General features: G+C 39.7%; 1 protein-coding gene across 6 annotated transcripts in view; it reads right to left on the bottom strand.

Annotated features, from left to right (window-relative positions):
- Positions 1–26719, bottom strand: part of LOC149311722 (voltage-dependent calcium channel subunit alpha-2/delta-4-like) — a 204090-nt gene that overhangs the window by 96159 nt on the left and 81212 nt on the right. For all 6 annotated transcript variants that reach the window (XR_016281488.1, XR_016281490.1, XR_016281489.1 and 3 more), the window contains 3 exons: positions 23962–24055; positions 23292–23387; positions 8260–8387 (listed from right to left, as the gene is read on the bottom strand). Coding sequence is in view for 3 of the 6 variants with exons in the window: in XM_089527755.1 (XP_089383881.1) it covers positions 8260–8387; positions 23292–23387; positions 23962–24055 (318 nt within the window). In the remaining 3 variants the exon portion in view is untranslated. The remainder of the gene's footprint in view (positions 1–8259; positions 8388–23291; positions 23388–23961; positions 24056–26719) is intronic.

Here is a 26719-nt window from a genome sequence, read left to right as displayed (position 1 = left end):
ATTAAAAGAACAATGCAATTAAAAACATATAAAAAGGGTGCATTAAAAAGGAATTACATCATTACAATGTTAAAACAGATAGCTAGTAAAAAATAAAATACATTTAAAAATATTAAACTGAATAAGAGACTTTAAAATGAAAGCGGTGGGACTGAGAGAAAAGTTTCTCCCAAGATCTTAAGACTCAGGTTCATGTTTGGTGATAAGGTTCAAATAAGTATCAGTTAGATCAGACTTAAGACTTTTGGCAGCATCTGTGAACCAATTCATTGTGTCACTTTGCAACGCTCCTTGATCTCACCATATGTTTTCCTATGTCTCATGACAAACATTACACTGGTCAGAATTCCCTGCCATGTCTCCAGTGCCTGCATTAAGTCATCCTGAATATTTTCCCTTGCTAGCAAATACTCAAGTTATCAACAGAAGGCCAGAACATTATGTGCTTTGCAGATTGCAGTGTGGTTCATTTGCCAAAGAAGCAGGTGGAATTAAACAGCTCTATGTAGAGTGAGCCTTGGGTTTTTCAAGGAGTGTCAAAGAAATGTTTTGCCAGTCCCTAAATGTCACAAACTGAAGATTTAAAGAAAATCTTTGATGCCCATCTGGTTCAGGTTCTGCCTTAAGTCGCTTTAATCATGGAAGAAGGATCCCAGCTCTACCTATTGGTATACCAGAATAACTATGGTATAGTATGGTAAAGTAGAGTGTAGTTTCCCCCCCGAACAGCAGATGATGTGGCAAAGCTGTTACTAATCTATTTGATTTGAGGCTGGTGCTCATATGCCTTCTGTACATCTAAAAAAGAAACCAATCCAATTTCTCCACAAGAAAACTATCAGGGAAAGGACTAGGCTTGAACATTCTCCCTTGACATCTACTCTTCTATGTGAAATATGCTGTCATTGTTGTACAAAGGTACATCCAAGCATGTCAGGACCCATCTACAGTCTCAGACTGAGAAAAAGGTCGATCCCCTCTTTCTTCTGTGTGGAAGGAATAGGTTTTAGATTAAAGTATAGGACCACTAGTTTATATTGTGCTGTACAACTGTTCTGTTTCCTGTGACAACAGGAATCTTCTGAAGGACATGATTTCTCATCATATTTTTTCTTATTTCTATTCATTTCCAGTATGTTGTCTCACTAAATGTTCTGTCTCCACATGAGGGGGTTTCCTTTTTCTTTGGTCACAAATCCCAGCACATGTCATTGCTTTTTATTCTTGGCTTGATCACTGTTATCCAGTGTGTCCTGAACATGACTTTGCAGTTGCATTCAGCTTCAGCCTAAGGTCTCATGCAATATGTTTTTTAAAAAAAGAAAGAAAAGAAAATCCCAAATTAAGTTGATTTGTGGAAGGGCATTACTCAGACCTAAGGGAGTATGTACTCATTTCAAGGACTCTCTTTCCAGATTGATTTATATGCCTCAAACATTACCCTTGTAACATTCAAAACTCCTCTCTCTCCCTCCCTTTCTCAGTCCTATGTGCAATTCTGGGGACAGGAAAAGGACACCAAAAGCCTCCAGCAGGATTGTGATGTTCTAGTATGCTATACATATAGAAACAACAAAAACCATAGAAAATATCAGATTTCAACTTTATTTATTGGCCATGGTGCTAATTCCAGCTTCTGGACTTTAACCTTCTAATATTATATCTCCAAGAGAAAATACATAATGAGAATAAAACTACATTTCCTTACCACATAATATCCCATAAATATATATTCTAATGTACTTTCATGGCCAGATGAAGCAGGAGTTGAGAATAACCCCATGTATAACCTACATACCCCGAATGGAGGCAAACCATTTTCAAAAGAGGGTAAAAGTAGTTTGAGACAAGCAAAACTTCCACAGTCATCATCTTCTTCTTCTGTCCCTGTTTCAGTTCTGGCCAATCATGTTTTGTAGGCCAAATTGAAATGCATAAAAACCTGGAAAGCCTTTTTGCCAGATATATACATACAGTTCAGCCTACCTCTACTCACACTCTCTTCTGACTCTCATAAATCCCTTCTCACATGCATTTAATTCTCACAGCCAATATTAATATTAATAGGTGTCCTTTGGATCTGTCTCCAATTATCTGAGGAGATTTCTACTGCCATAAATTATTGCTGCAAGGTAACATTGTGTACAAAGCAGAGTGAGCCTTCAGAAATTATGAAATGGGCTGAAAGAGTCAGTTACCTATACCGATGCTCACTTCTTCTAAATAATGCATGTAGTATGTGTGGCACTGGACAGACCTAATTGGTTTACACTCAGTGCCAAACTAGATACATATTTAGAAAACATTCAGGGGTAGCTGTGTTGGCCATATGGCAAATCCAGTAACATCAAAAAGCCACCCAACAGTGATATGTTTATTAGTCCAACCATAATGCACAATATACATGTTGCAAGCTTTTGGAGCTCCACTGGCTTCTTCATCAGGCAAGGTGCTAAAAACCATACAGGATTGGGGGGGGGGGGGGAGGAATATGTTACTTATAGGCCTGCATTTTGCTGTTTTAGTTCTTAGTTCAGGTGGTATGGAGGGGTATCTCTTGCAGGCTGGCACCTCCTCCTTCTGGCCATGTGTCAACTTGAGCTTCTCAAAGTCCAGGAAATTTAACATCCATTTGCAATACAAACAGCTACTTCCTTTGCAATCCAGTATGTCTCCATCCTTTGTGAGGCCACAGGCCCCTTTGTTAGACAGGTATCACTGTTTGGTGGATTTTTGATTTTATCAGCTACATATATGTTCAACAAATACATGTAGACCAGTTTGGTATTGAAAAAAGCAGCGAGGCACTCTGCATGTATCACAAACTGGTACCAGTTACCTCAGCAAAGCTCTAGTGCCACATGCGAGCTATCTGGGGAAGAATCTTTAAGCAGCATAGTGTAGAGAATTAAAGTGGGGAAGTGGTGGAGTTTTCTTTTCATTTAAAGGTAAAATTAGACACCCAGACCATCAAGCCATGTTTAGCAACATATACACATATTTGGTTTGATCTGCAGTGTCAACACTGAAAATTTGAAGGTTCTCTCTCTCTTTTTCTCTCATTAGGTTTAACCACATTAAAGCAAAATGAAGAGTGAGTTGTAATGGTTATAATATTTCTAAGGTAAAATGTTAGCTAATAACGAAGTAGGCTTTAGGTATCAGTAATGTTAAATGTATTAGTATCTCCTGATGACTTATGAACCCTTTCAGAACATCAGAAAGACTGAAAACAGCTTGAGGACAATAGGTACAGCTACAAAAGGCTGATCAAGGATTCTGGAGGCCAGAGAATAAAACCTCTAAGCTTTGCACTGTTCCTTGAACATTTTATATGCATCTGCAGCTGTACCTCTACATTCTGGCTTCCTTGTATTGTCAGGTGATAATTCTGTCTGTGAGCCCTCAGATTGCTCTGAAGAGGCACGTTAATGGAGGATAAGTCCATCAATGGCTGTTAGAAACAATCACACTAACTGAAAACTTCCATATAGCAGGAACAATAACCCACTGAATATGGCTCGTTGGAGAAGGGATGTCACTTGTGGATTTGTATAGGTTATATGGATTGCCACTGTGGGAAACAATATAGATGCTTGACCTTGTCTGATCCAGCTCTTTTTCATAGATACTGCATCTGATTTCAAAAATGTTGAAGTAAATCCATGTCATGTCAGAAGCAGGGTCTAAGGAGGTTGACGGTGACAAGAGCTTGGTTAAATCTTCCACATCATAACAGATACAAGGATAATCAAAATGAGACCAAGCCATGGGTTAAAACATTTATTGATGATCAATGGATGCATCAGGTGTTTTACAGGAAGGACATCCCATCAGCCTTTCGATCACAGACAACCCCAGCACATAGGAGAAGTATTCTCTGGAAACCAACATACTTCCCAGACACATGTGCACATCTTCCCACTCTGTAAAGGGGCCAAAAGCTTGGCTATAATCTAGGGTTTATATACAGTGCCCAAAGAAAAGTTCTATGTGCAGAAGCAGTTCACAGCAAATTCCATCTCTCACAGCTATGCTAAGAGGTGTGAGAATGGAAGCCCAGAAGTTTCTCACAAGAAATTATCTCATCCCTTGTCTACTGGACAGCCATGTCAGGGTGAATAACTCAGCCAGGGCTAACTGTGAAGCTGTTAACATTTTGTGTTTAAAGTAATACTATCATGCCAATTGCAGGCTCAGAAATTATATTCTGTGAAAATAAAAATACATCACAGTCTTCCACAACTTGGTATTCCCCAACTCTGTTGGAGTATAATCCCAATTAATGTGTACACTGGCCCTACATGCGGACAGCAGAAGGTTCAGGAAGACTGACATATGAGTATAGGTATACCTCAGTTAACAAAATAGATATGTTCCTGTTTATCACTTATTTAACAGAAAATTTGGTACCAGAGATAGAAATAACATTGAAAGCACAGGGATAGGTTCCTATATTACAGACAAGGAATGAGCAGTTCAATATGCTTCACTGAAGTTTTTATGTAAAACTAATACTATACACATGTGAAATGGAAAAAAAAACAGGCCAGGTAAGCCTTGCATAAGTGAACAAAAACACTATGAACTTTCTATAGACTAATTGAAAGCTTCATCTAAAAGGCACTAGGGGATGACGTTTTTCACCAGTCTCCATGATTTTTTTATGACTATCATTTTGGTGGCCACATTCGTAGATTGGTGTCTTTTTAACATGCTGGGGATAGATGGTGAAGTTAGGCTAATTCACTTTCCCTTTCTGTTTTGCTGTTCACCTATGCTCCAGACGCAGCTGCTGTTATTTTGCCTGTTGTAGGCAGACACAGACAACTAGAGTAGCGCCCTATTCCCACTGGCTTATAACGCAGATCAGGATGCGAATCATGGGTACATCATTCCCATTTGAGCGTGCATTTGATCTGCATTGCTCCGATATCATTCCCATTGGAATTCAAATCTGACTCCCATGTGATTGAATTATCCTGAAAAAACCCTAAACCAGTTTATCAACCACTGATTCATTTAACAGCGCATTTTCAGCAAGTCTTCCTGTGCCTCCTGAGTCTGATTCACAGCATATGAATGGGAATGGCAAGGGTGTCTGATTCAGGAACTAGGGGATGGGAGGAGCAGTGCTCAAGGGGCTGGCCTGGGGGTGTCACCCTCTTGTTCTCTTTCCTGCCTTACCGGCGTCATTTCCCCCCGTTCGCATAGCCTTTCCCCCGGTGGAGTGGGAAGCAGGGAAGACACAGAAGAGCCTAGGATGCAAAGGGATTTGGGGTGAATAGAGGCTCCTTCTCTCTTCCAGAGGGACTATGGGAAGATACAGAAGAGCCTAGGATGCAAAGGGATTTGAGGAGAATAGAGGCTCCCTTTTCCCTTTCCTGGAGGGGAAAAGCGCCTAAGCGACTGATTGGCTGTGACGTCAAGCGCTTAGGTGCTTGATTGACAGCTGCTTTTAAAAAAAGGAGGTTCCGGAAGGGCAATGGGAACGGGGAGCAAAATAAACCACTTCAAATTACCATGGGGAAAATACCAATGGGAACGAAAACAGGAGTAAAAAAACCCAGGTCTGTTTGCACCCATTTTTAATGGGAATGATGGGTCAGATTTGATTATGACTTGGAAAAAAAATCTGAGTCAGAGTCGCAGCAATATACATCACGTTATATGCCCAGTGGGAATGGCCCCTAGGATTGACTAAAAAGTATCCCATTCCTTCTGAACTCAAACTTTATTGCACTGTTTACTGCATCTAAGCTGCTGCAACTTGGCAACAGAGCACCTGTGTTTCCCCAATCTTTCTCACTCTCCCAATGTTAATGCCGATTTAAAAATGTCCAGCTAGATAGAGTATAAGAAGGAAAATATATGGGACTGGATAGGTAGAAAAAGTCTTTGTAAAAAGCAGCTTTTTTGTTAACTGAGGCATGCTTGTATTGGGCAGATCAATTTTCAGATTTCTACTGGTGTTGAGGTGGGTCATGAAAATAAATGACAAGGTCAAACAAATGGCACATTGTAGCATTACACAATTATGGACAGTCATGAAGTGCAATATGGAGGGGAATGAAAGGAGAAGAAAAGAACTTCTTCCCATCTCTGTTGCATATTTCCTTTGATTAATGAATAAAGGGAAGAAGCAGAGTTGACCATTTTTAAAGTCATAAACAACAAACAGCAATGTAATCATGTGGAATTTTGCTAAGTCAAAAGTGGAGCCTCACAAAATTAATCTGGGTGAAGTCAATGGAGGGGGGATATTTTAACTCATATGTTTGCATGTTTTTCTAACTAAATATATGTTACATAGTTTTAGTGATTTGACTAGTTCTAAAAAGTATAGCTGACAACCTTAGAAGTAAAATAAACGGGAAAACAAGGAAGGAAAACATCAAGGGTTTTGCATCCATCTGCACTCCACCTCTCTACTTACACACATTTTGATATCCTGATTCACATTCCTCCTCCCCATCTTGCCTTCCTTGCTGCTGATTTCTCTTCCCACCCTCCCTCCCACTACAATGCCAAAAAAAGCCTTACAGCTAAAGTATTGTGCTCTGCTATGACAGTGCCTGAGCACAGAAGGGTTGAGCAAGAGAGCAGGGATAAGCATTTCAAAGACACTTTAAACAGCCATGTAGTTTCCAGACATCACATTAGTTCCCCACCCTTGTTCTTTGGTTGTGGTTGCTCATTTAACAACCTAATCTATTTCCGTAGTTCCTAAAGCAATGAGTCCATATGGTCTGGAGAAGATTTTCTGAGACTTTGCATTGGATCAGTAGAGCTGGTTAAAAAACTGACACTACTGATTTGGCTCCCCTCCATCCCCCCAATTCAATTACAGTTATTTTCATGCATTGAAAACCAGCTCCAGACTCGAGGAGGGAGAAAAAAAAGTTTTTCTAATGCTTACCTGACATGTACAACCTTGGGGGTAAACATGTCAAATTGGTAAGTGACTGATAGACTGGCATGCGTAGTTCTTCTTTTCAAAGCTGAGCATGCCTTCCGACAATCCATCCATTCTTAGTGCAATTTTATCACACCTACTGTTTGATTAATGAAAACATATGGCACAAATTGCCCTCAAAGCACCTCTGTGTTGGACTAATTTTGGTTGCTTCGATGTACCTTTCTCTCTGTCATTTTTCATAGTGAGTAAAGCCCGCATTACTACACTGCTATGGCAGAGGGTGAAACCTGATGATGCCATAGCAGTTTTCATTTAGTAAAAAAGGTGAAATGTACACTTCTCAGTTTATGAACAAAACCACAATATATTCTCATCTTCAAAGACAATAAGATCTCAACTATGCAACATACCACCTGTTACCAAGAAATTACAATGATTAATAGGCCTGCCCACCACTTTCTTCTGTCTTTACAGCTTCAGCCCTCCATCCAGAATACTAATATCCTGAAAAGTAAGATCCAAAACACACTGCAGAAATAATCCAGTTTGGGACCGCTTTAACTGCCCTGGCTCAACGTTTTCTGTCAGAGAGCTCTGGTGCCATAATAAGATACAACTCCCAGGATTCCCTAGCACTAAGCCAGGGCGGTTAAAGTGGTCTGAAACTGGATTATTTCTGCAGTGTGTTTTGGACCTAAGATGGCTTTCATGCAAACAAGTGTAAGACTGTAATTTCTGGATCCTCACCTTGCCTGAATTTCATGAGATCCCAAGTCCTGTCTACTCTTAAGCCTCAGTACATACAACCCAACATGCATAGGGTACCTAAGCATAATCTGTACCTCCTTCCTGTTGTTCTGAGGCACAGAACACAGTGTACATCACTGTATAGATAAGATGTTAGAATGTGTGGAGGTCAGATGCATGATTTTAACGCTCCCCCATTTATATGCACAAAAATGATATGCAACGAGAATGGCCCCAGCATCCACCCAAAAAGGGCTCAAGTCTTTTGCATCCACTCCAAGTAGAAACAATACTCTCTGCTTGTTACTATCTCCACTAATTCCCCTGTCTCACCCATAGCCCAATAATCTTCCTCCAGGCAGGAGATGCAAAGGTTATCAATGGTGACAAAACATAAGGTGTTCCCATCTATTAAAATAAAGTTTGCCTGGCTGAAACAACACAAATGGACTATACAGTTAGAGAACTATTGCTCATCTGGAGGTGGAGTAGTGGTGAAAAATATCCTAACTTTTTATCTCTTACTCATAAAAAGAAATTAGTTTCTAACTGACTTAGTATCAATGGTGTTAAAAGAGATTATGTAGAATTACCTGCAGCTTCTTCAAAAGAAATGCTGTAAACAAAGCTTCCTGAGGGATGTTCAGCTGCTCGGCGGTACCAAAGGGGGAAGTGGTCCATGGTGAAAATGCTCTCCTTATCACCACGGGTCAAGAACTTACTGGAAAGGGGGGAAAAAACAAAGTGTATTTGTTTTCTCTTATCTTTTAGATGTCTTCCGTTTTGTACTTTAGAACATTCTTGAAATCACTTCATAAACACTTACAAAACCTTTTAGATGCAATTGAGCACTTTGTCTAAAGCTGCCTATTAGATTTCTGTGAATTCCTATTGTCCACAATTCTTCACACTGTATCCAAAGCAGCTTGCTTTTAACAAAACCAAGGCTGCATCTACACTGACGAATTAATGCAGTTTGACACTGCTTTAACTGCCATGACTCAGTGCTATGGAATTTTGGAATCTGTAGTTTTGGGAGATATTTAGTCTTCTCAGTCAGAGCGTTCTAGCACCACAACAAACTATCAATCCCAGGACTCCACAGCACTGAGCCATGGCAGTTAAAGCCATGTCAAATTGCATTAATTCTGCAGTGTGACAACAGACCAAGTGAGGCTGGGAGATCTAATCATAGGTCTTCCCTTTGATTCTTTCTGACTTTCATTTTTTTTCCTTCACAGTTTTAAAGGAACCATTGATTCTTGCTTGCTCATATTCTAAGACATTTTAAAAGGGTTCATTTATTTTAAATGGACAGGCAAACCTTTTAAATGCCTTTCACTTACCAAAATACTGCATTTTTACTCCTTTGTCTACACCTTCTCTCCTTTATATTTACCTGTTTTTTTGTTTTGCTGTGTCTATAGACAAGAACCACCTCCACAGACTCCACAACTATTAAAAATCTGCTGTGTTCCTGTTCAGGTCAATTATTAGGATTTGATGCTGCCTCCTAGATTCTGAGGTAGGTGCCATCCCCTCAGGAGAAAAAGCTTCCGAATGATCACTGTAAATGCTGGGGGGGAAAGTGTAGGTTCTCCCTAATTGGGTTGTCTGGGATACCGCTGTAAAGGAAATTCAGCTTTGAAAGAATCTACTGAATCAAAAGGCATAGATATAGAATGGTCCTTGGTATCCACTGGGACTTGGTTACAGGACTCCCCATGGATACCAAATATGTGGATATTTAAGACCCATTAAATACAATGGCATAGTAAATAATGTTCCTTATATAAAAAGGCAAAATCAGAGTTTGCTGTGTGTGTGTGTGTGTGTGTGTGTGTGTGTGTTCACGCCATGGATAGTTGTGTCTATGGCACAATATGATCACTCCCAGGAATTCAAGATGGGGGTCAAACCAGGCAGAAACCACCATCAGATGAAAAAGTGTTTTCCCAGGCAGCACAAGGTTCATCAAGTTCTGTTCTTGAAGAAGACAAATGCTATGAGAATCAAAGCTACTAATAATGTACTAGGAAGGAAAGGAATGCAATGCCAACAGTTATTGCCCAACATGTATTGGTCCAATATCAGTTATGCCAGTTTCCTGCTTTAGATATCTTCCCTGCTGTTGCAGTAGTTATGTCCTAGACCACATTTTCTAATTCATATTCTAATCTTCCCTCCTAGCTGGACAGCCACCAGTCCCTTCCCTTCATCTTGTTGGGAAACCATGACCCTCTAGCCTCTGTGTTGAAAAGATCATAACAACTATTCTTTCCAAATTATTATTCTGGATCACCACATTTTCCTGCTACCAAGTTGCTTTTATGTTTTCATTGGTGGTTTCCAATACTTTCAAACTCTGTTTATCCCTGTACATTTTCAGAAATGTGGATTTGTGTACTACATTTTCTTGTTATTTTGTTTGCCTTTGCTCTGACTTTAAGAAAAATATGAATGGAGAAGATCAAGTTGAGGTGATGGACAAAACTGGTCTTAAAACTGAGAAAAAAGTTCAATACTTAAGTATTCCCACGATGAATATGAATTGTATGTTGTTTCAAAATAATTATGTTAAGACATGGAATGAGATTAAGGAGGACAGGATAAGATGGATGGAAGAAATTAAATTTGTGAACGTCTGGCCTAAAATGATGTTTTTATTTCAGTCAATATTTGCTTTGACAAATGATGTACCATTTAAGCAATAGCAAAAAGATATAGCCAAATATGGATGGCATGACATACCTTACTGAGAATATGGAATATATGTAAACCCAGGTTGTGTCCAAACACAGGTTTTGGAACTGGTTGTTTATTCTCGCTGTCTTGAGTTTCTTGAAGCCAACTCCATCCTTGATCCCTTTCAGTCTGGCTTCCGCCCAAGGCATTCTACAGAGACAGCTCTCACTAAGATCTCCAATGACCTTTTACAGGCCAAGGCTAATGGCCTTTACTCTGTTGTCATCCTTCTTCATCTGTCTGCAGCCTTTGACACTGTTGATCACTGTCTTCTAGTGGATATACTTTCTGACCTTGGGTTCTCAGACTCTGTTCTCGACTGGTTTCGATCTTATTTGTCTGGCAGATCTTTTGCAGTGGTTGCTGGTGGTCAGACTTCATCCTCTGTTCCCTTATCTGTTGGAGTTCCCCAGGGCTCTGTTCTGGGTCCCCTTCTGTTTTCTCTCTACACACTGTCCTTAGGTAAACTCATTAGCTCTTTTGGTTTTTCCTACCATCTGTATGCCGATGACACCCAGTTGTATCTTTCCACCTCTGACCTTTCTCCAAGGCTTGAACAGCAAGTTTCATCATGTCTCACAGCTGTCTTGCAGTGGATGTGCCATCGGCGTTTGAAGCTCAACATGTCCAAGACGGAGCTTCTTGTCTTTCCTCCTAAGCCCACCCTTCAACACTCCTTTTCTGTCTCTGTGGACAACATTTGTACTCAACCAGTCCAGCAAGCCCGCAGTCTTGGTTTTATCTTCGATTCTTCTCTGTCATGTATCCCTCAGATCCAAACCACAGCCAAGGCTTGTAGATTCTTTTTGTACAATATTGCCAAAATCTGACCATATCTCTCCGCCTCTACTGCCAAGATCCTGGTCCATGCCCTAGTGGTCTCATGACTTGATTACTGTAATGTCCTCCTGGCTGGGCTTCCTCTTTCTCACCTCAGTCCTTTAATCTCTGTCCAGCATTCAGCTGCACGCATTATCACTTCCACCCATCGCTCTGACCACATCTCTCCTGTGTTGGCATCTCTTCACTGGCTCCCCCTCCCTTTTCATATTCAGTATAAGCTCCTGCTCTCAACATTTAAAGCCCTCCATGGGCTGGCCCCTCCTTACTTATCAGACCTTCTTTCTCCTCACCTTCCCACCAGGGCCCTCCTTTCTGGTAGTCAAGGTCTGCTGTTTCGGCCCAGGATTTCCTCTGCCCCATCCCGGATTCACCCCTTTTCACTTGCTGCCCCTCACTCCTGGAACCTTCTTCCCCCGTGAGCAAGGGCCATCACTTCTTTAACCAGCTTCAAAACAGAGTTGAAGACCATCCTGTTCAGAGAAGCGTTCCCAGGCATTGCATAATTGTCGCTTGCTATTCGATGTTCTTTTCATGCCTGTTTTATCGAACCATTTCCTGTATTGCTATGTACTTTATATGTATTAGCCTACTAGTCCCACCACCTTTCCCTTCTCCTTTTATGTCGCGTCTTTTTAGATTGTAAGCCTGAGGGCAGGGAACCCGTTAATTAAAAAGATTGTATGTACAGCGCTGTGTAAATTTACAGCGCTTTATAAATAAAGGTTAATAATAATAATAATAATAATAATAATAATAATGCCTTTGTGGGTTTCAGCACAAGAAGAAAAAGAACAGGTAAAGAAAGATGGCTAATGTATCAAGACTTCTTAGAGAAGTGTCAAGGGGAATATAGAATTAAATCAGGAGAGCAGTTAGAACTAGAGGGATATAGTTTTCAATGATATTCTTACAATTATCGAGATGATTTAAAATGGGCAAAATATGTATGGTTTTGAACAAAATAAGACAAAATTTGAAATGCAATTGTGTACAGTTGATGAACATGTAATTGCTGAAATGTATAAACTTTTGTTGAAATTTGAAATGGATCAAAAAGGTATTCTAAAATGGGTGAAGAATTTTGGTTATAATATACAGATGGATATATGGGAGCATATGTGGTCAAAGGGATTGAAATTTACATTGTGTAATTGAGAAGTCACAGTGTCTCAGCCTCAGAGGAGGGCAATGGCAAACCCCTACTGAAGAAATCTTGCCAAGAAAGCCTCATTATGGGCTTGCGTTATGGTTGCCATAAGTCAGAAACAACTTAAAGGCACGCAACAACAACAAACAACTTCAAGGAGAATTTCTATGAAATGATTTATTGTGGATATATCATGTCAAATAAATTATTGAGAAAGTTTAAAGATGCTTCTACTGTATGTTGGGAAATGTGAGCAACACGAAGGGACATTTTATCATATGTGGTGAACATGTATAAAAACTTTAAAAAATGGATTCAGATATTGATGCAGAGGATTTTGAAAATTTTGTTGTTGCTGTGTGCCTTGAAATCATTTCTCACTTATGGCATCCCTAAAGCAACCCTATCACAGTGTTTTCCTGACAAGATTTGGTCAGAGGGGGGTCTGTCTTTCCCTCCATCTAAGGCTGAGAGAGTGTGATTTGCCACAGTCACCTTGAGGATTTCCACACTTCAGTGGGGACTCAAACCCTGGTCTCCAATGTCCTAGAACAGTAATCCAGCCACTACACCACATTAATGTATTATTAATTGATTAATATTCCATTAAAACTAGGCCTTTTTCTATTGGGACTGATGGATGTATAGTGAGAAAAGTGTCCTGGAAGATTACATCAGTATATGACATCGAAGCAAGACTACTGTATGCACAAAATGGAAGAATTCAACACTGCCTACTGTGGAGGAATGGTTGTTTGATCAGAGAAAAGTTGTTAATGACATTTATTAAAGACCGGGGACCTCTTATAGATTTTTTGTGGAAAAAAAGAAAATTATTTTTGATTTTGACGATTAGAAAGAATAAGCCATTGCAAGAAGAGAATATGTTGCAATTTGTTAAAGAGGTATTACTAATGCTATGTATATACAATAGCCAAAGGAAGATTGGAAGTCGATGGTTTCTACTCTTTCTCTTTTTAAATTTATTTTCTTAATTTCTGTAATTTGTAAACGTATTTCAAAACTTTTAATAAACATTTTTTTTAAAGTAAAAGAAAAAGAAGTTGCTTTTTTCAACCTATGCTTCCCAATGGACTGGTCTAACACCCCTGGAACATACCAAGTTGTTGAATGGTGCTCTAACATATATTGGCTGTATGTAGTTCAGAGAGTAAACTAAATGGAATACTCACTCTGCTCAACAAAGGGTTTTTTCACCATAATTGTGGGTCTCTTGTTGCTATAAGGATCAATTTCTGTGCTCTGAATACAGCTGGTCTCTGTGTGTGTGTGTCTAGCACTTCTACTTCCATTGACTAATACAAGGAGTGACACTGCAGATGGTGAGGTCATGGTAGAAATGGAATTTGACTTGAATCAAGGATGCCCTGATTTATAGTTCAGTCTCAACCATTGCAGTTCCTTGCCAGCAAGTCCCATATGCACAAAGTTTGACATCTACATAGCATTACACCATTAGCCCCTTATACTGTACGACCTTCTATCTTGTGTGCATGAGTTCTCAAATCGCCTGTCAACTTAAGGCAACCCCAAGAATTTCACAGAGTTTTCTTAGGCAAGGAATACTCAGAGGTGTTTTTGGTATTTCCTTCCTCTGAAATATAACCTAAATTGCCTGGTATTGCTTGGTGGTCTCCGATCCTAGTACTAACCAGGCCTGACCCCTGCTTAGCTTCCAAGATCAGACAAAAACTGGTGCTTTAGGGTATTTAGGCCATTAGCTTTCTGTTATTGTTTTCACCAGAGCTCCTCCTCCTAGAATGCTTAATAAAGGCAATAACATTCCCTACAAAGTGAAATAAACTTCAAGTGCATGCCTTATTTTAAAAACCCGCAGATTGCATGCAGATATGTGTGACTTGGCCATCCATTATAGAACTATGGCACAAAGGTACAGAGTTCTTGTTTTTTAAACAGCTCATAACTATGCTGTATAAACATTTTAGGACACAAAATGAATTGTGTCTACCAGGGGAGATTTAGGGAGACATGTGAAGCTGACAAGAAGGTCTTTTGGCTGTGTAAAAAGGTCTGTTTCCCTTTCACATAAGGAACTCTTGCTATTTTGAAAGCACATGAAGCAATCAAAGTAAGAAATGGGAACAAAATGTTCAAAGCAAAGTCCTTGTGTGTGACAATACTGCAGAAACTCCTGGTTTATCAGAGTTCCTGGGTATGGCCATACACACAGAAATTACATTCATTTGTTCCCCTGGTTATTGAGTATATGGAAGCCACAAAGCCTGTTTGGATCAATGAAACTTATCATTAACTTGCTTTACTGCAGTAACTTGATTTGGGAACAGCAGATAATTAACCAGATCAATCTGTCCCATGCATGCCACTCAGCTCAGGGAACATTTCTGAACCCTATGTTGAGAACTGTGTATGTGCATCTATGCACACCTTTAAATTACCTGTTAAATTTTGGCAACCCTATAAATTTCTATAGGTTTTTTAAGACAAAGAATACTCAGAGATGGTTTGCCACAGCTTTCCTCTGCTGAAATGTACCCTACAACAGTTGATACTCATTTGTTGTTCCTGTTCAAATACTAACCAGGCCTTACCCTGCTTAGCTTCTAAGATCAGATGGGAACTGGTGCCTTCAGGGTATTTAGGCCTCATGTTATAAAAATCAATGCTTTTAAAAAATAAAAAGATTTTAAAACTGATTTTTTAAAGAAAATATTAAATACTATTTTTCTTTCATTTAAAATATATCATAAAATATCATATATACAATTAACTCTTATCACATACATGCTAAACATGCACTTGCAATGTCAAAAAGATCTTTTTGTGCAAATGAAGAATTTTGATTGTTTCCCAGATATGAATGTTCGCACTCTACAAACCAAGTAAAGGCTATTTCATTTTCACCTGATGAATATAAATTGCTCTAGTCTGCCCAGGAATTGCTAGACCTTATTTCTGTCTAACAGTCATGGCATTTTATTTTTGTTTGCTGCTTATTTATTTTTTTGTAAGAGTGAACAGGGACAAGACCAAGCAAAGCACAAAGGAAGGAAGAAGAGACAAAGGTCCTATTTACATCGTCTTATGCTAGACAAGATCCTAAAGAGTAAAGAGTAAAGCCATTGTATTCCCCATCATCATGTACAGATGTGAGAAGAAAACAGATAAGAAAAATCAACTCATTTGAGAAGTGTTGCTGGAGAGGAGTGCTTAGAATACCATGGACAGCCAAAAAGACAAACAAATGGATCTTTGAATAGATCAAGCCTGAACTCTCCTTGGAAGTCAAGATGATTAAACTGAAGCTGTCATACTTTGGCCACATCATGAGAAGGCATGACTCATTAGAAAAATAAAAAATGGTCACCGGAAAAACTAGGAGTGACCGAATAACACCCATCCTAAAATCTCTTCGCTGGCTGCCTATTAGTTTCTGGGCACAGTACAAGGTGTTGGTTATAACCTTTAAAGCCCTACATGGTTTGGGTCCAACCTATTTGAAGGATCGCCTGCTTCCATATAATCCGCCCCGCACACTCAGGTCCCCTGGGAGGAATCTATTGCAGCCTTTAAAAACCAGACTAACTGCTACCTCCCAGAGGGCCTTCTCTGCAATTGCTCCCAAACTATGGAATGGTCTGCCAGACGAGATCCGTCAAATTGCCAGCTTAGACAGCTTTAAAAAAGCTGTCAAGATGGATCTTTTCCAGCAGGCCTTTCCTGAATAAAAGTGCCCGGCCACAGAATGACTGCCCCCCGCATCATGTATCAGCCCACCGCTCTGTCCTCGCTGTATTTTATTGTGTTTTTAATAGATGTTTTAAATGTAACTTGTTTAATCCTGTTTTAAGGGGGGGAATTTGGGACATAAATTTGTAAATGTGGATTTTAACATGTTGTAAGCCGCTTTGATTGTCTTGTCACAGAAAAGCGGGATATAAATAAAAGTTTTATTATTTATTATTTAATAATAATAATAATAATAATAATAATAATAATGTACAATAATAATAAAGGTATAAAACAGTAGAAAGAGAGGAAGACTGCATGCCAGATGGTTAGACTCAATCAGGGGGGTCATGGGACCCGAATCTACAAGACCTAAGCTTGGGGATGTCTCATTCACAGGGTTGCTATCAGTCAAGGTCGATTCGACTTAACAACAAACTAGTATTCTTGGGAACCAATCCTATGTCCAGGGGTGGACAAATTCAATGTGTCTCAGAGTCAATCCCATGCACCCTCCATGTCATACATGGCTGTCCTGCAGCCTTGCAGCTTAGTGATAAAAAAAACTGTACATCTGGTGGTAGGGGAAGAGTTCCATGTCAAACACAAGGTGCATGAGAGCTCAATGCCTTGCTCTAAAGGAAAATTATGCTTTGGGGAGCACAATTCTTGTTTTATCCCTCCCTGGCATTTAATGCAGCATCACCAAATTTCAGTACATGTATGTCTAGAAGCAAATCCCACTGAACTCAATGGAACCCACTTGTGAGTATATGCATATAAGTTTGTAGTGGTAACCTCAAGCTGTCATGGGTACTGGTCAAATGAAAGACCTATCTGAAAATATGTTGAAGACACACCTTTTGTCATTGAAAAGAAAGTATGCAAAATGAAGAAATGCAAAGCCTGGTTGTGAGAACAAAAAAGCATTCAGGTAAATAAGGTGTGCTACTGCTAGGCTCTGATCTCCCCATAACCCTTCAGAGACCCTGATCTCATGGTCTATGAACTTTTAGAATCAATGCAGTGCTGGGTGGTTCATCTAATTCTAGTTTCACCTTTGGGAACTATGTTGCCTTGTAAGGCTGTCACAGTATGAGTGTGTGTTTCCCACGCCCACACACACTATTGAGCTTTCTGCCAGTCATTGTGGTGACACAGTTAATGCATGCTTGACAGGTACTTTGATTATGATACCAACAGGGAGCTTTGGGAACAGGTGACACAGAAACATAGACGTAACAGGAAACTGATACACCTTTTTAGTCTTGTAGACCACTGTACCAAGCCCCTGCTATTACTCTGAATGTCACCTATTTCCAGAATCAGAACCAATACACAATCTTACATTAAAGAATCTGAAATACTCATTATTCTTACATGCATGATTGGATTATCTGGTGAGACTTTGTTAAATGTCATACTATGCAATAGTAAAATACTGGGGCACACAATAACTGGCTCACACAAGCAGTTCTATTCTTTCTGACATATAATAATAATAATAATAATAGTTTTTATTTATATCTTCCTGCCTCTCCCAATGGATCGAGGCGGGACCACAACAGAGTTAAAATACTGTTACAGTATTCCAACATTAGTTACCACGCAATAAAAACCACAGCAAAAAACATAAAACATCCAATGTAATACATCAAACATCGTCAGTCAATTGCAGGGTTAGATATAGGGTTGTAAAAACAAAGACCGGTATAATCAGTTAGCAATATATCAAATAATTTCTAAGCTATCTTCTGTTAATGTATTTAGCTGTCCAGTTCTCAGAAATTGCCACCCACTATAACTATGAGAAATGCATTTCACATTATATTTCTTCATGTCAGCTGTTTGTCCATGAGTAGGGCCACTCAAAGGTATTTTGCTGACAAAGGCAAAGGTCAACAGGAGCTGACAGGACTGTGAGTTGAACCTTTCACTGGCAATGAAAGAGAATCCCCCATCACACCTAAGGGCAGCAGGTACAGGACAAGCTTTGAGGCACACAACTATGTCCTCCAAAAGAGGACAAAAACTAGGGGGGTTCCAGAAGGACAGCTGGAAAGGCTGCAATGCTTATCCCCAGCATTGGCCACCTGCCTAAACGTTGGGCCTGCCTGATACTGGGAAATACAAGTCTGCTTAAATGAATACAAAATGAACTAGATCAACTAATTGTAACTATAGTTTTGCTATGCTGTTATATGGATGAAGTAGTGTTGTTATTTAAAAACAATTAATTTTAAAAATTCTGCTACACAGGCAGATGCACCATCTGCTCCTGTCTTAAAATACAGAATTATGAGGGATTTGGAAATACATAAACCGACAGAGACCATCTTGGGATCTGGAAGTTTCCTCTGTGCTTCAGCCATATTCCAAAACCTCCTAGGGGTTGTAACAGGCTAAATATGATTTAATATTCTTCCTAATATTCCCAGAGTTAAGAAAAATTGTTAGATTATGTCTCATTAGACTATTTTCTGTTAGCAGAAAGGCATTCAGTCCCTGACATAATCCCATAGCTATCAAAATCAGTGGCAACAGTGTATGAATAGAGCAATCCATGTTAAATCAACAGCTTTCTACTTTTCAATCCTGATCCAGCTGAAGTTAGTCGTGCTTAAATCCCACTGAAGACCGTGGTAGAATTTAGTCATGGCTAAATTTGATTGGCTCTTTGTGTCTTTCTGGATAGCTCAGTGACTTGCTTTTATCAACAAAAATAGGCCCTATGTAAGAGATGTTCCCTTTAATTATGCTACAATAATAACTCCATGCCAGAATTCTGTCCTTCAGGGACAGAAAGAGAGAAGATTAAAGCTTTGAGCTGAATGGTACTAAATGTTTGTCAATTAGACATTTGCCAACATGAAGAGCAAATATAATTTATCTTGTGTGTACATAAGTGAAATGACTATTGAAATTTCTGCACAGGGTCAGAAGGATCTTGTTATAGTTACACCTGCATCCTTGTAAGCCATTTTTCTCTGAGGGCCACAAACATAGCAAACTGCTCTTATGTCAAGAACTGAACAAGCAGCAGCATGCAATCAATTGTACTCCTTGGGCGGTAGAAGTAAGTGCATGGTGACATTTGCATACTGGCTGCTGCATAGTTGTTTTGCAAGAGATAATGGATGCAGAAACAGATGAGTTTCTGCATTGCTGGCTGTGGTCTGTTGTTCTCTGCTTGCTACTAGTACAGCATCTTTTGTTCCTTCACAGAGATCATATCTAACTAGCAACAGCTCATCGAGAAAGCTGTTCAGAATTCTTCTGCAAAAAGCAGCAAGCCCAATCCAGATTTTTTTTTAAAAAAATCACTGTATTTATTCTTTACTGTATATATTTCATTTTTGAAAATTAGAGGGACCACCCTTCAGTGTGCAAGAATCTAAGCCCCTTGGGCAAAGGTCCAATGTTAATATTTTCCCCCACGAGGTGGAGCTGTTGTCCATACCAAACAAACTGGATTGCTCATGTGCAACATGTAATGGGCAAGAAGGCAGACTGGATGGTTACTTTTCAATCCAATTTCACTTGGAATTGAAACCAATGTGGGGACACACACACACGCACACACACACACACACGTCGAATGCAGGCTGTATCAAGTGCAGTTACATTGGGTGTGCTCTGCTATGCAAACTGGATATCATTATTTGTTATTATTTGACATAAGCCAACTTCAACTGATGGTGACCTATGAACGAGAGGTCTCCAATTGCCCTGCTTAGGTCTTGCAAACTGAGGACTATGTCTTCCTTTATTGAGTCAAGATGGGTATAAAATTAATTTTCACAGCAACCTTGTTCAGTGTTCTTCTGATAGAAATGCACTGGCTGTTGGTGTAAAGTTTGGATACACATGACAAAAAGAGAAACACAGTTGGGTTGCCAGGATAGTGCAGGCTCTACATAGTTTGCCAAATACTCAGGGAAACATGATTGGATTTGCACTCTGTCCATGCAAGTATGCATATACATATAGAAGCCAGAGAGCTGCCCACTGCCTGCTTGAGTGCCCCTGCAGAAGTCTTGCTCAAATTATTTTTTAAAAAGTTGTACTAAGATGCATTGCCAGCTCATGAAAAACTGTTTGAATGATAAGATGAGACATGCAATGTGGGGCTCCCTTTTTCTGACCAGAATGTCCACTCATTTTATGAGCAGCCGTAGTAATGTCTGTTACCTGAGGGATGCTGTTACTATTGTCTGTATCATTCATGTACTAACAGATGTTGCCACAGGTAAGTGGAAGGGATCTGGTGATGAGAGTACTGCAGTAGCAGCAGGTGTCACATTCTAGCTGAAGGGGATACAGTTACTCCAGACAAAGAATGAGGCATTGACAGGCTTCACTGTGCAGGTTGGAGGCATCCTTTTATTCAGGGAATGAGATTGGGTATTGGAATAGCCAGCCAACAGGTTGCCAATTATTTCCTTCTTGCTTTACCAAGGCATTATTTGAAAAAGAGAAAGATCAAGTCTGTCTGGAAGACATGCTCCTTAACACAGAAATTCAGCTTCCTGCAGACTCAGATGCATATACCTATTTACCAAGGGCAGTCCCTATTTTCTGCTGCCTGTCCCCAGGGAATCCTTGCCCTTTCTCCATCCATGTTTTCCCTCTTCAAAATGCTTTTATCTACATCTGTCAGTGTTCAAAACTGTTGTCCTTCAGGCAATTCTCCTTAGGTCCTTCCCCAGAGTCTTTGGAAATATTGCATATGTTGGACAAACTCTAACAGAATCATAAACCCTAAATGTACATTCATGTAAATATGTGCACTGGACACTATAACCCCATGTACACCAAAGCCTGCCATGTCATTGGCTGCAGCTAGCAAGATAAAAGTGTGAAATGTTAAGTATGATGTTATGTTGCAAAAGCAGGCACATAAGTTCCAGTTCCCACAAAGATATGGCATTCACTAGTTTGGGCTTGTCTCAATCTCTCAGTTACTCTGAAGTATAAATATGGCAAAGTAGAAATGACAACAACAACAAAACCAAAAAAGTATTTCTGTTTATTACCTAATATTATGTAAGGGCAGGAAAAACAGTTTTGATATTAAATCTGCTAGGGTGGATTTATGCAATAGTGATTCTCAAGTTGTGTTGTTTGGTGAAGAAGGGCAAAACAAATATATGCGTGCCATTTTTTGTCTGCCAGACACTGGAGTATGAGCAGATATGCAAAATAAACTTTAATATTAGTGTGTTTGTGTCAACAGATCTGTACTCTAAAATGCCTACATGCCTGGGCACTGGTGGAATCAGAAGAGTGCCTTTCATTTGTGTGCATATTTCTTAGCAATCAGACTTGCAAATTAAGTGTATGTTTACCTTCCTATGACCAATCACAAAACAAAACACGCAAAATGCAAGATACACAGGTAAGGAAACCCATATGCTCAGTGACATCACTAGGAGTTTGTGAGGAGTGTGGCCCATGCCAGTGACATCTCACAGGAGGTGTGACACCCAGCCAGGCCCTTCTACCAACCCTCTCACCTTCTCTGGTGCCATGGCTCACTCAGGCAAAACAGCCAAAGCACTGGAGAAAGAGAGGTAGCACACGTCTCGTCTGTTCCTTCCAGCTGCCTGTCTTGTCCCTGGCATTCCTGGATGGGCATCTGAGAAGGTGGCAGGAAGTTGGTTGGGGCGGGTAACTGGCCAGAAAGACAACAGAAGGGGGGCAGGGCAGGCTGCCATTCCCCCCCCCCCCCACTGCAATCCACTTCCAGACACCTGTACCAGGCGTCACCAGTGCTAGGAACTCCATTGCATATGCTATGACAAACAGGTCTTTCACTACTTAGGCAAAACCATGATAAACATATTGTTTAGAATGCTCCTAGGGTGATTTTTCCTAGAGGAACTTTTTCCCCCAGAGGAATCACCAGAGTTAGATAATGTTTGGTCCTGTAGATGGCATTGGACTACAACGCCCATCAATTCTCATTGTCTCAGCAGGGTTGATGTTTTTACACTCCAAAAGCATCTGGAGGGCCCAGTCTCCACCATTTCTGATGTTTACTGATTTTATGAATCACAAAAATAATACCATAAACCTTATATTGAGTCAGTATTAAGGAAGCTTTAGCAATTTGAAGAACTACCTTTCAGAAATAAATATTTGCAACAAATTACACAAGGACTACATGACAGGAGACACTGTATCCATTGTTGAACAACTGACTTGTGCTAGTCCATTTGTTAGCATACACTACACCTCTCTCACCAAATATGGGATTTTATATTTGATATCTTGCATCAGGGATGTTTTTGAGAGGTCACAATGACCTGTGGAAACTAGGTAAGAAGTCACACAGACCTATGGACATGTGGGAGAGATAGATGGTACTAAAATGAATGCTGAATGAGTTTTCTGACCCACTGTAACCCCTCCTCCTAGACTTTGGAGTCACAATGGAGACTGAGTCCCATCACAAAGGACCATACCTCCACCTCATCCTATGTTGTGTTTCTAGTCACCTTCTCTGTCCAATTATCTTGGGTTGTCCCAGATCTAATAACTGTTTTGTCACTCCAAAGTTAAAGCCATCAGCTGATTCAGCCCCTTTTGTCAGTTCTGTGAGAAACCCATCAAGACTTTGTTACACCATGTGGTAGCATCAAGTACTCCTCAAGGCCATGAAATTGGGTATAAATATCAGCCCCAGCTCTAACCTTGTGTGTGCACAGAGGGTCCCTCTCATTCACTGTGTTGCCCTCAGATTTTGTCTTAGCCACTCTCCATTTCCCATGGACCTACCTTCAAGACTGGTAACTATCATCCCTTCTAATTCTTGACTTCTCACTATCCAACCTTCCATTCTGTTAGCTTTGCATGGTTCTTAAGGTTGCACTGGTGTTGTATGTATGTGTGTGCTTTTCTAAATAAATTTCTAAATAAAACCTTTTTATTCATTGAAACTGTAGTCTCTCTGAAGTTAGTACTGGTATACATAAGGAGAAAAGATCCCCAAAGTTACTCTCCTCTTACAGGCCTCCTTTTGAGCTAATAATTCCTCCAAAATACAGTGATACTGTTAGTGGAGACCCCAACACCCCTCTCCTTTTAGAGTAACACATTCTGATCCAGATCTACTAAACTACATAGGACAACAGAGAAATGTACACTGCAAGGACTCACCTATTAGAGAGCTTCTCAGAGCCAACGTAGAGGGTACTCCTCATGAGACCAGCCCGAGTTCCCATAAAAGCAATTTCCACTCCCCCTTCTGTTTCACTATTAGATATAGTTCCAGAGAGAAAGAGAGTTAGAACTCAACAGGGCTATTTCTATATACTGCAGTCTCCAACCAAGTGATCTGCTATTAAGGGAGAAGCCCTAACTCAGTGGTAGAGCACATACTTTGTGAATATAAGGTCCCAAGTTCAATTGTCTACATCTTTAAGTATTCTACATCTTGACAACAGAAGACAAGTTGGAAGACTGAAGACTGTGGGCAGATTCCTAAGGCCCAAGGAATCATACAATTTAGATGTTATATGATCAAAAAGTATCTCTTGCCAGCAGAGTAAACACTTCCTAAATGTTGGCTCAAGTAAAGGATTTTACCAGTTACTCATGGTATTACTCCCTTCAGGTTAGACTACTATTGGTTTAGGGACCTTTGGCCTTCTAGAAGTTTCAGGCCAAATCCCCAGCCAGTATGGCTAATGCTAACAGCTTCTGGGAACTGTAATCTGAAAAACATCAAGGGCCAAAAGTTCCCCACTTCTTCACTAGTTTAACCTGGTTGTAATCAAGGCATGTGCAAATAGTAAGATTCCTTTTCAGACATGAAATATGAACTTACTCAGACATGTTGAGAGCTAAGGTTGTCCAGTAGGCCTCCATAGGTGCTGTTACTACAGCATCAAAGAGCACCTCTTGAACTAACTCCTCATCACCTGGGCAAAAGGAAGAATGAAGAGAGAAATTCAACTAGTGTGTAAAGACAAAACATGTTTCTGTGATACATAAGGACAAAATTTCTTTTTAGCGACCATTGCATTACATTTTTGTAAGCAAACACATCTATCCTAGCTTTGTAGATATGAACAGACAGTAATCCCAGCAAGCTGCTGCATTTGATAATCAGTGGAAGGATAGCTATGATCCATAAATGGAAGTAAAACAATGCTCCTTCACTAATGGATATTCTACTGAAGATCTGGAATTTGGCACATATGTTAAAATTAATATATTCATAATTAAGCACAAATTTAACAGTAAAAATAAGAATGAGGGAAGAAAGGCAGGAGAGTAAGAGATTTATGAAAATTTTATTATGTCTCAGAACAAAAGATGAAAGCCAATGCATAACCATATAAATTACCACAAAATAAACAAAAGCATATGTAAAATAATAGTGTAGCTACATGGATATAAAAAAGAGTGAAACTAACATTTTGTTTTCATATATTTCAAACATATATAATATAATCTTGATTTTAGAGTACAATTCTACAAACACCCTCTGAGTGTTGATGGTTGGAGATGGATATAGTGGTATGTTGGTGCCCAGTAGTGTAGTTATGTGGAGTAGGGGATGAGGACATTGCTCTTCAAAAAAGAATTCTGCTTCCCCATGAAAATTGTCTGCACTCCCCAAATTTCAAGCATTGCAGCCACTAAAAACATCAGTTGAGCATTTAGACAACCAAAAAACCAGGAATGTAAAGTTATTGAGGGAATGTAAATCAAACAAACATTTGAGTTATAGATGAAAATGAATGTCAGTGTTTCACTCTTTGCAATGCTAGAAATTTGGGATCCAAAGGAAAATTTCATTGATGGCGGGGGGTGGGGGAGAGACTTTTTGTTTGGTGCAAAGGCCTCATTTTGTCCACCCTTCTCATAGATATACCCCCGTTGTTGCCTCACCATTGGTGAGGAGCACCATTGGCAGCAGCTGGGATGGCAATAGGGTTTGGGTATAACCAAAATCCAAAACAAGAAGTGTGACTGGGTATTATGCTATGAAGCTCAGCTAGCTTGAGATGAGGTGATAAAGTCAGTATAAGGTCTGGAATATTGGGGAAGGAAAGGTAAGAGTTCTAAGGGAGCTTTGGACTGTTTCTGTACTACACTACCATTGGTTTATGTACTACAATAGCATTGGTACAGTAAAGCCAGAGAGAAGGAGATAGCAGCGGATGTCAGAAGCACCCACATACAATCTCACCCTGAACACATCCAATCCCATTCAGTTTTGAAAATTATGCAATATCAAGGTCAGGTGTGGTTATGAATGGAAAACAACCTCCTGGTAGGGCTATGAAATAATCTTGTCTGAAACCTTGGATACATGCATAAGGCAATTTCTTCTGTTCTCCTTATTTAATGCCTTTCTTAGCTGGCTTTCAAACCAGCGCCATTCTAAGGGAGCTTATGGACAGGAAAAGTAAGAAGAAGAGTTGTGGGAGGGGTTAAGATATCACAGAAGAAGAATCCATGACGTTGGGAGGTATGAACTTTAAAAAAAGTTCAGTTTAATACACAAATGAGAGACATATCAAATCAGTAGCTGATTGCTAACCATCAAGCCATGAAAGCCAAAAGCTCAGCTTTCATTTTCAGGGAAGCAATGTGCCTCTGAGTAGCCAAAAAGAGCTGGGAGATTAATGACAAGAGGTGGATGTCACCATCTGCCCAGGCATGGGCTTTGCCCGCCAATTCCAAATTGCAATTAATTTGAAAATCAAGACAGAGTCAGAATTAATTATGACTGGGCCACAGCAGCATGCTGGTGAAATAGTTTGATATGTTTAGGTTGGAGAAGGGATGATTAAGAGGTGATATGACTCCCAGCTTCAAATATTTGAAGGGCTGTCAGATAGATGATGAAATTAATTCATTTTTTGGTGTTGCACATGGCAGGACCTGTACTAATAGGTTTATAATTACATAATGGAAAAAGAATTGTAAAAAAATATTAGGACATCCTTTCTAGCCTGTTGAATAATGGCACAAAAGGCTACTGGAAGTAGTGGACCCTCTTTCACAAAAGATTTTTAAACAAGAAATGGATGATGTGTCATGGTGTATATTGGCACTGGATTTTCTCTATTCAGAAATGTTTGCATTTAGTGACCTTTATGGTCCCCTCCAACTTTGTGATCCTATACATCAGGATATATAGGATCTGGAGCATGTGTAGTCCAGACAGCAGGGGCTTTTAGATGAACAGGAGAGACAGAGAGGAAAACATGGAAGAGGAAGAGGAATAACCATTGACTGTATTGATTAATCTCAGAGGGATTCTGGATATGACACACAAATTAGGATTGTTGAGCTGAATCAGATTGTTAGTCTTAACTAGAATAGACTCTATTGAATCAATAGGAATGATTAAACTGACAGTTCTGTAAGTCTCACTGGTTCAATCAATCTATTCTAGTTTAAACAAATAATTTCATTTAGCTCCTTGTCTGCTTCCAATTTTATATTTCTGGATGTTAAAATCAGGAAGCAAATAACTTGCTGCCAGAACAAGACTGTTCATAACAGCTTAGATAAAATATTCCAGGAGGACAAAGGCTGATATGACAAAGCATAAACTCCAGCTGATA

The sequence above is a fragment of the Sceloporus occidentalis genome, unplaced genomic scaffold (assembly GCF_023333645.1).
Source record: "Sceloporus occidentalis isolate IW3139 unplaced genomic scaffold, rSceOcc1.0.p SCAF_5, whole genome shotgun sequence".
Lineage (NCBI taxonomy): Eukaryota > Metazoa > Chordata > Lepidosauria > Squamata > Phrynosomatidae > Sceloporus > Sceloporus occidentalis.
Note: the sequence above shows the minus strand (reverse complement) of the source record. Positions and strands in the feature narration are given on the sequence as shown.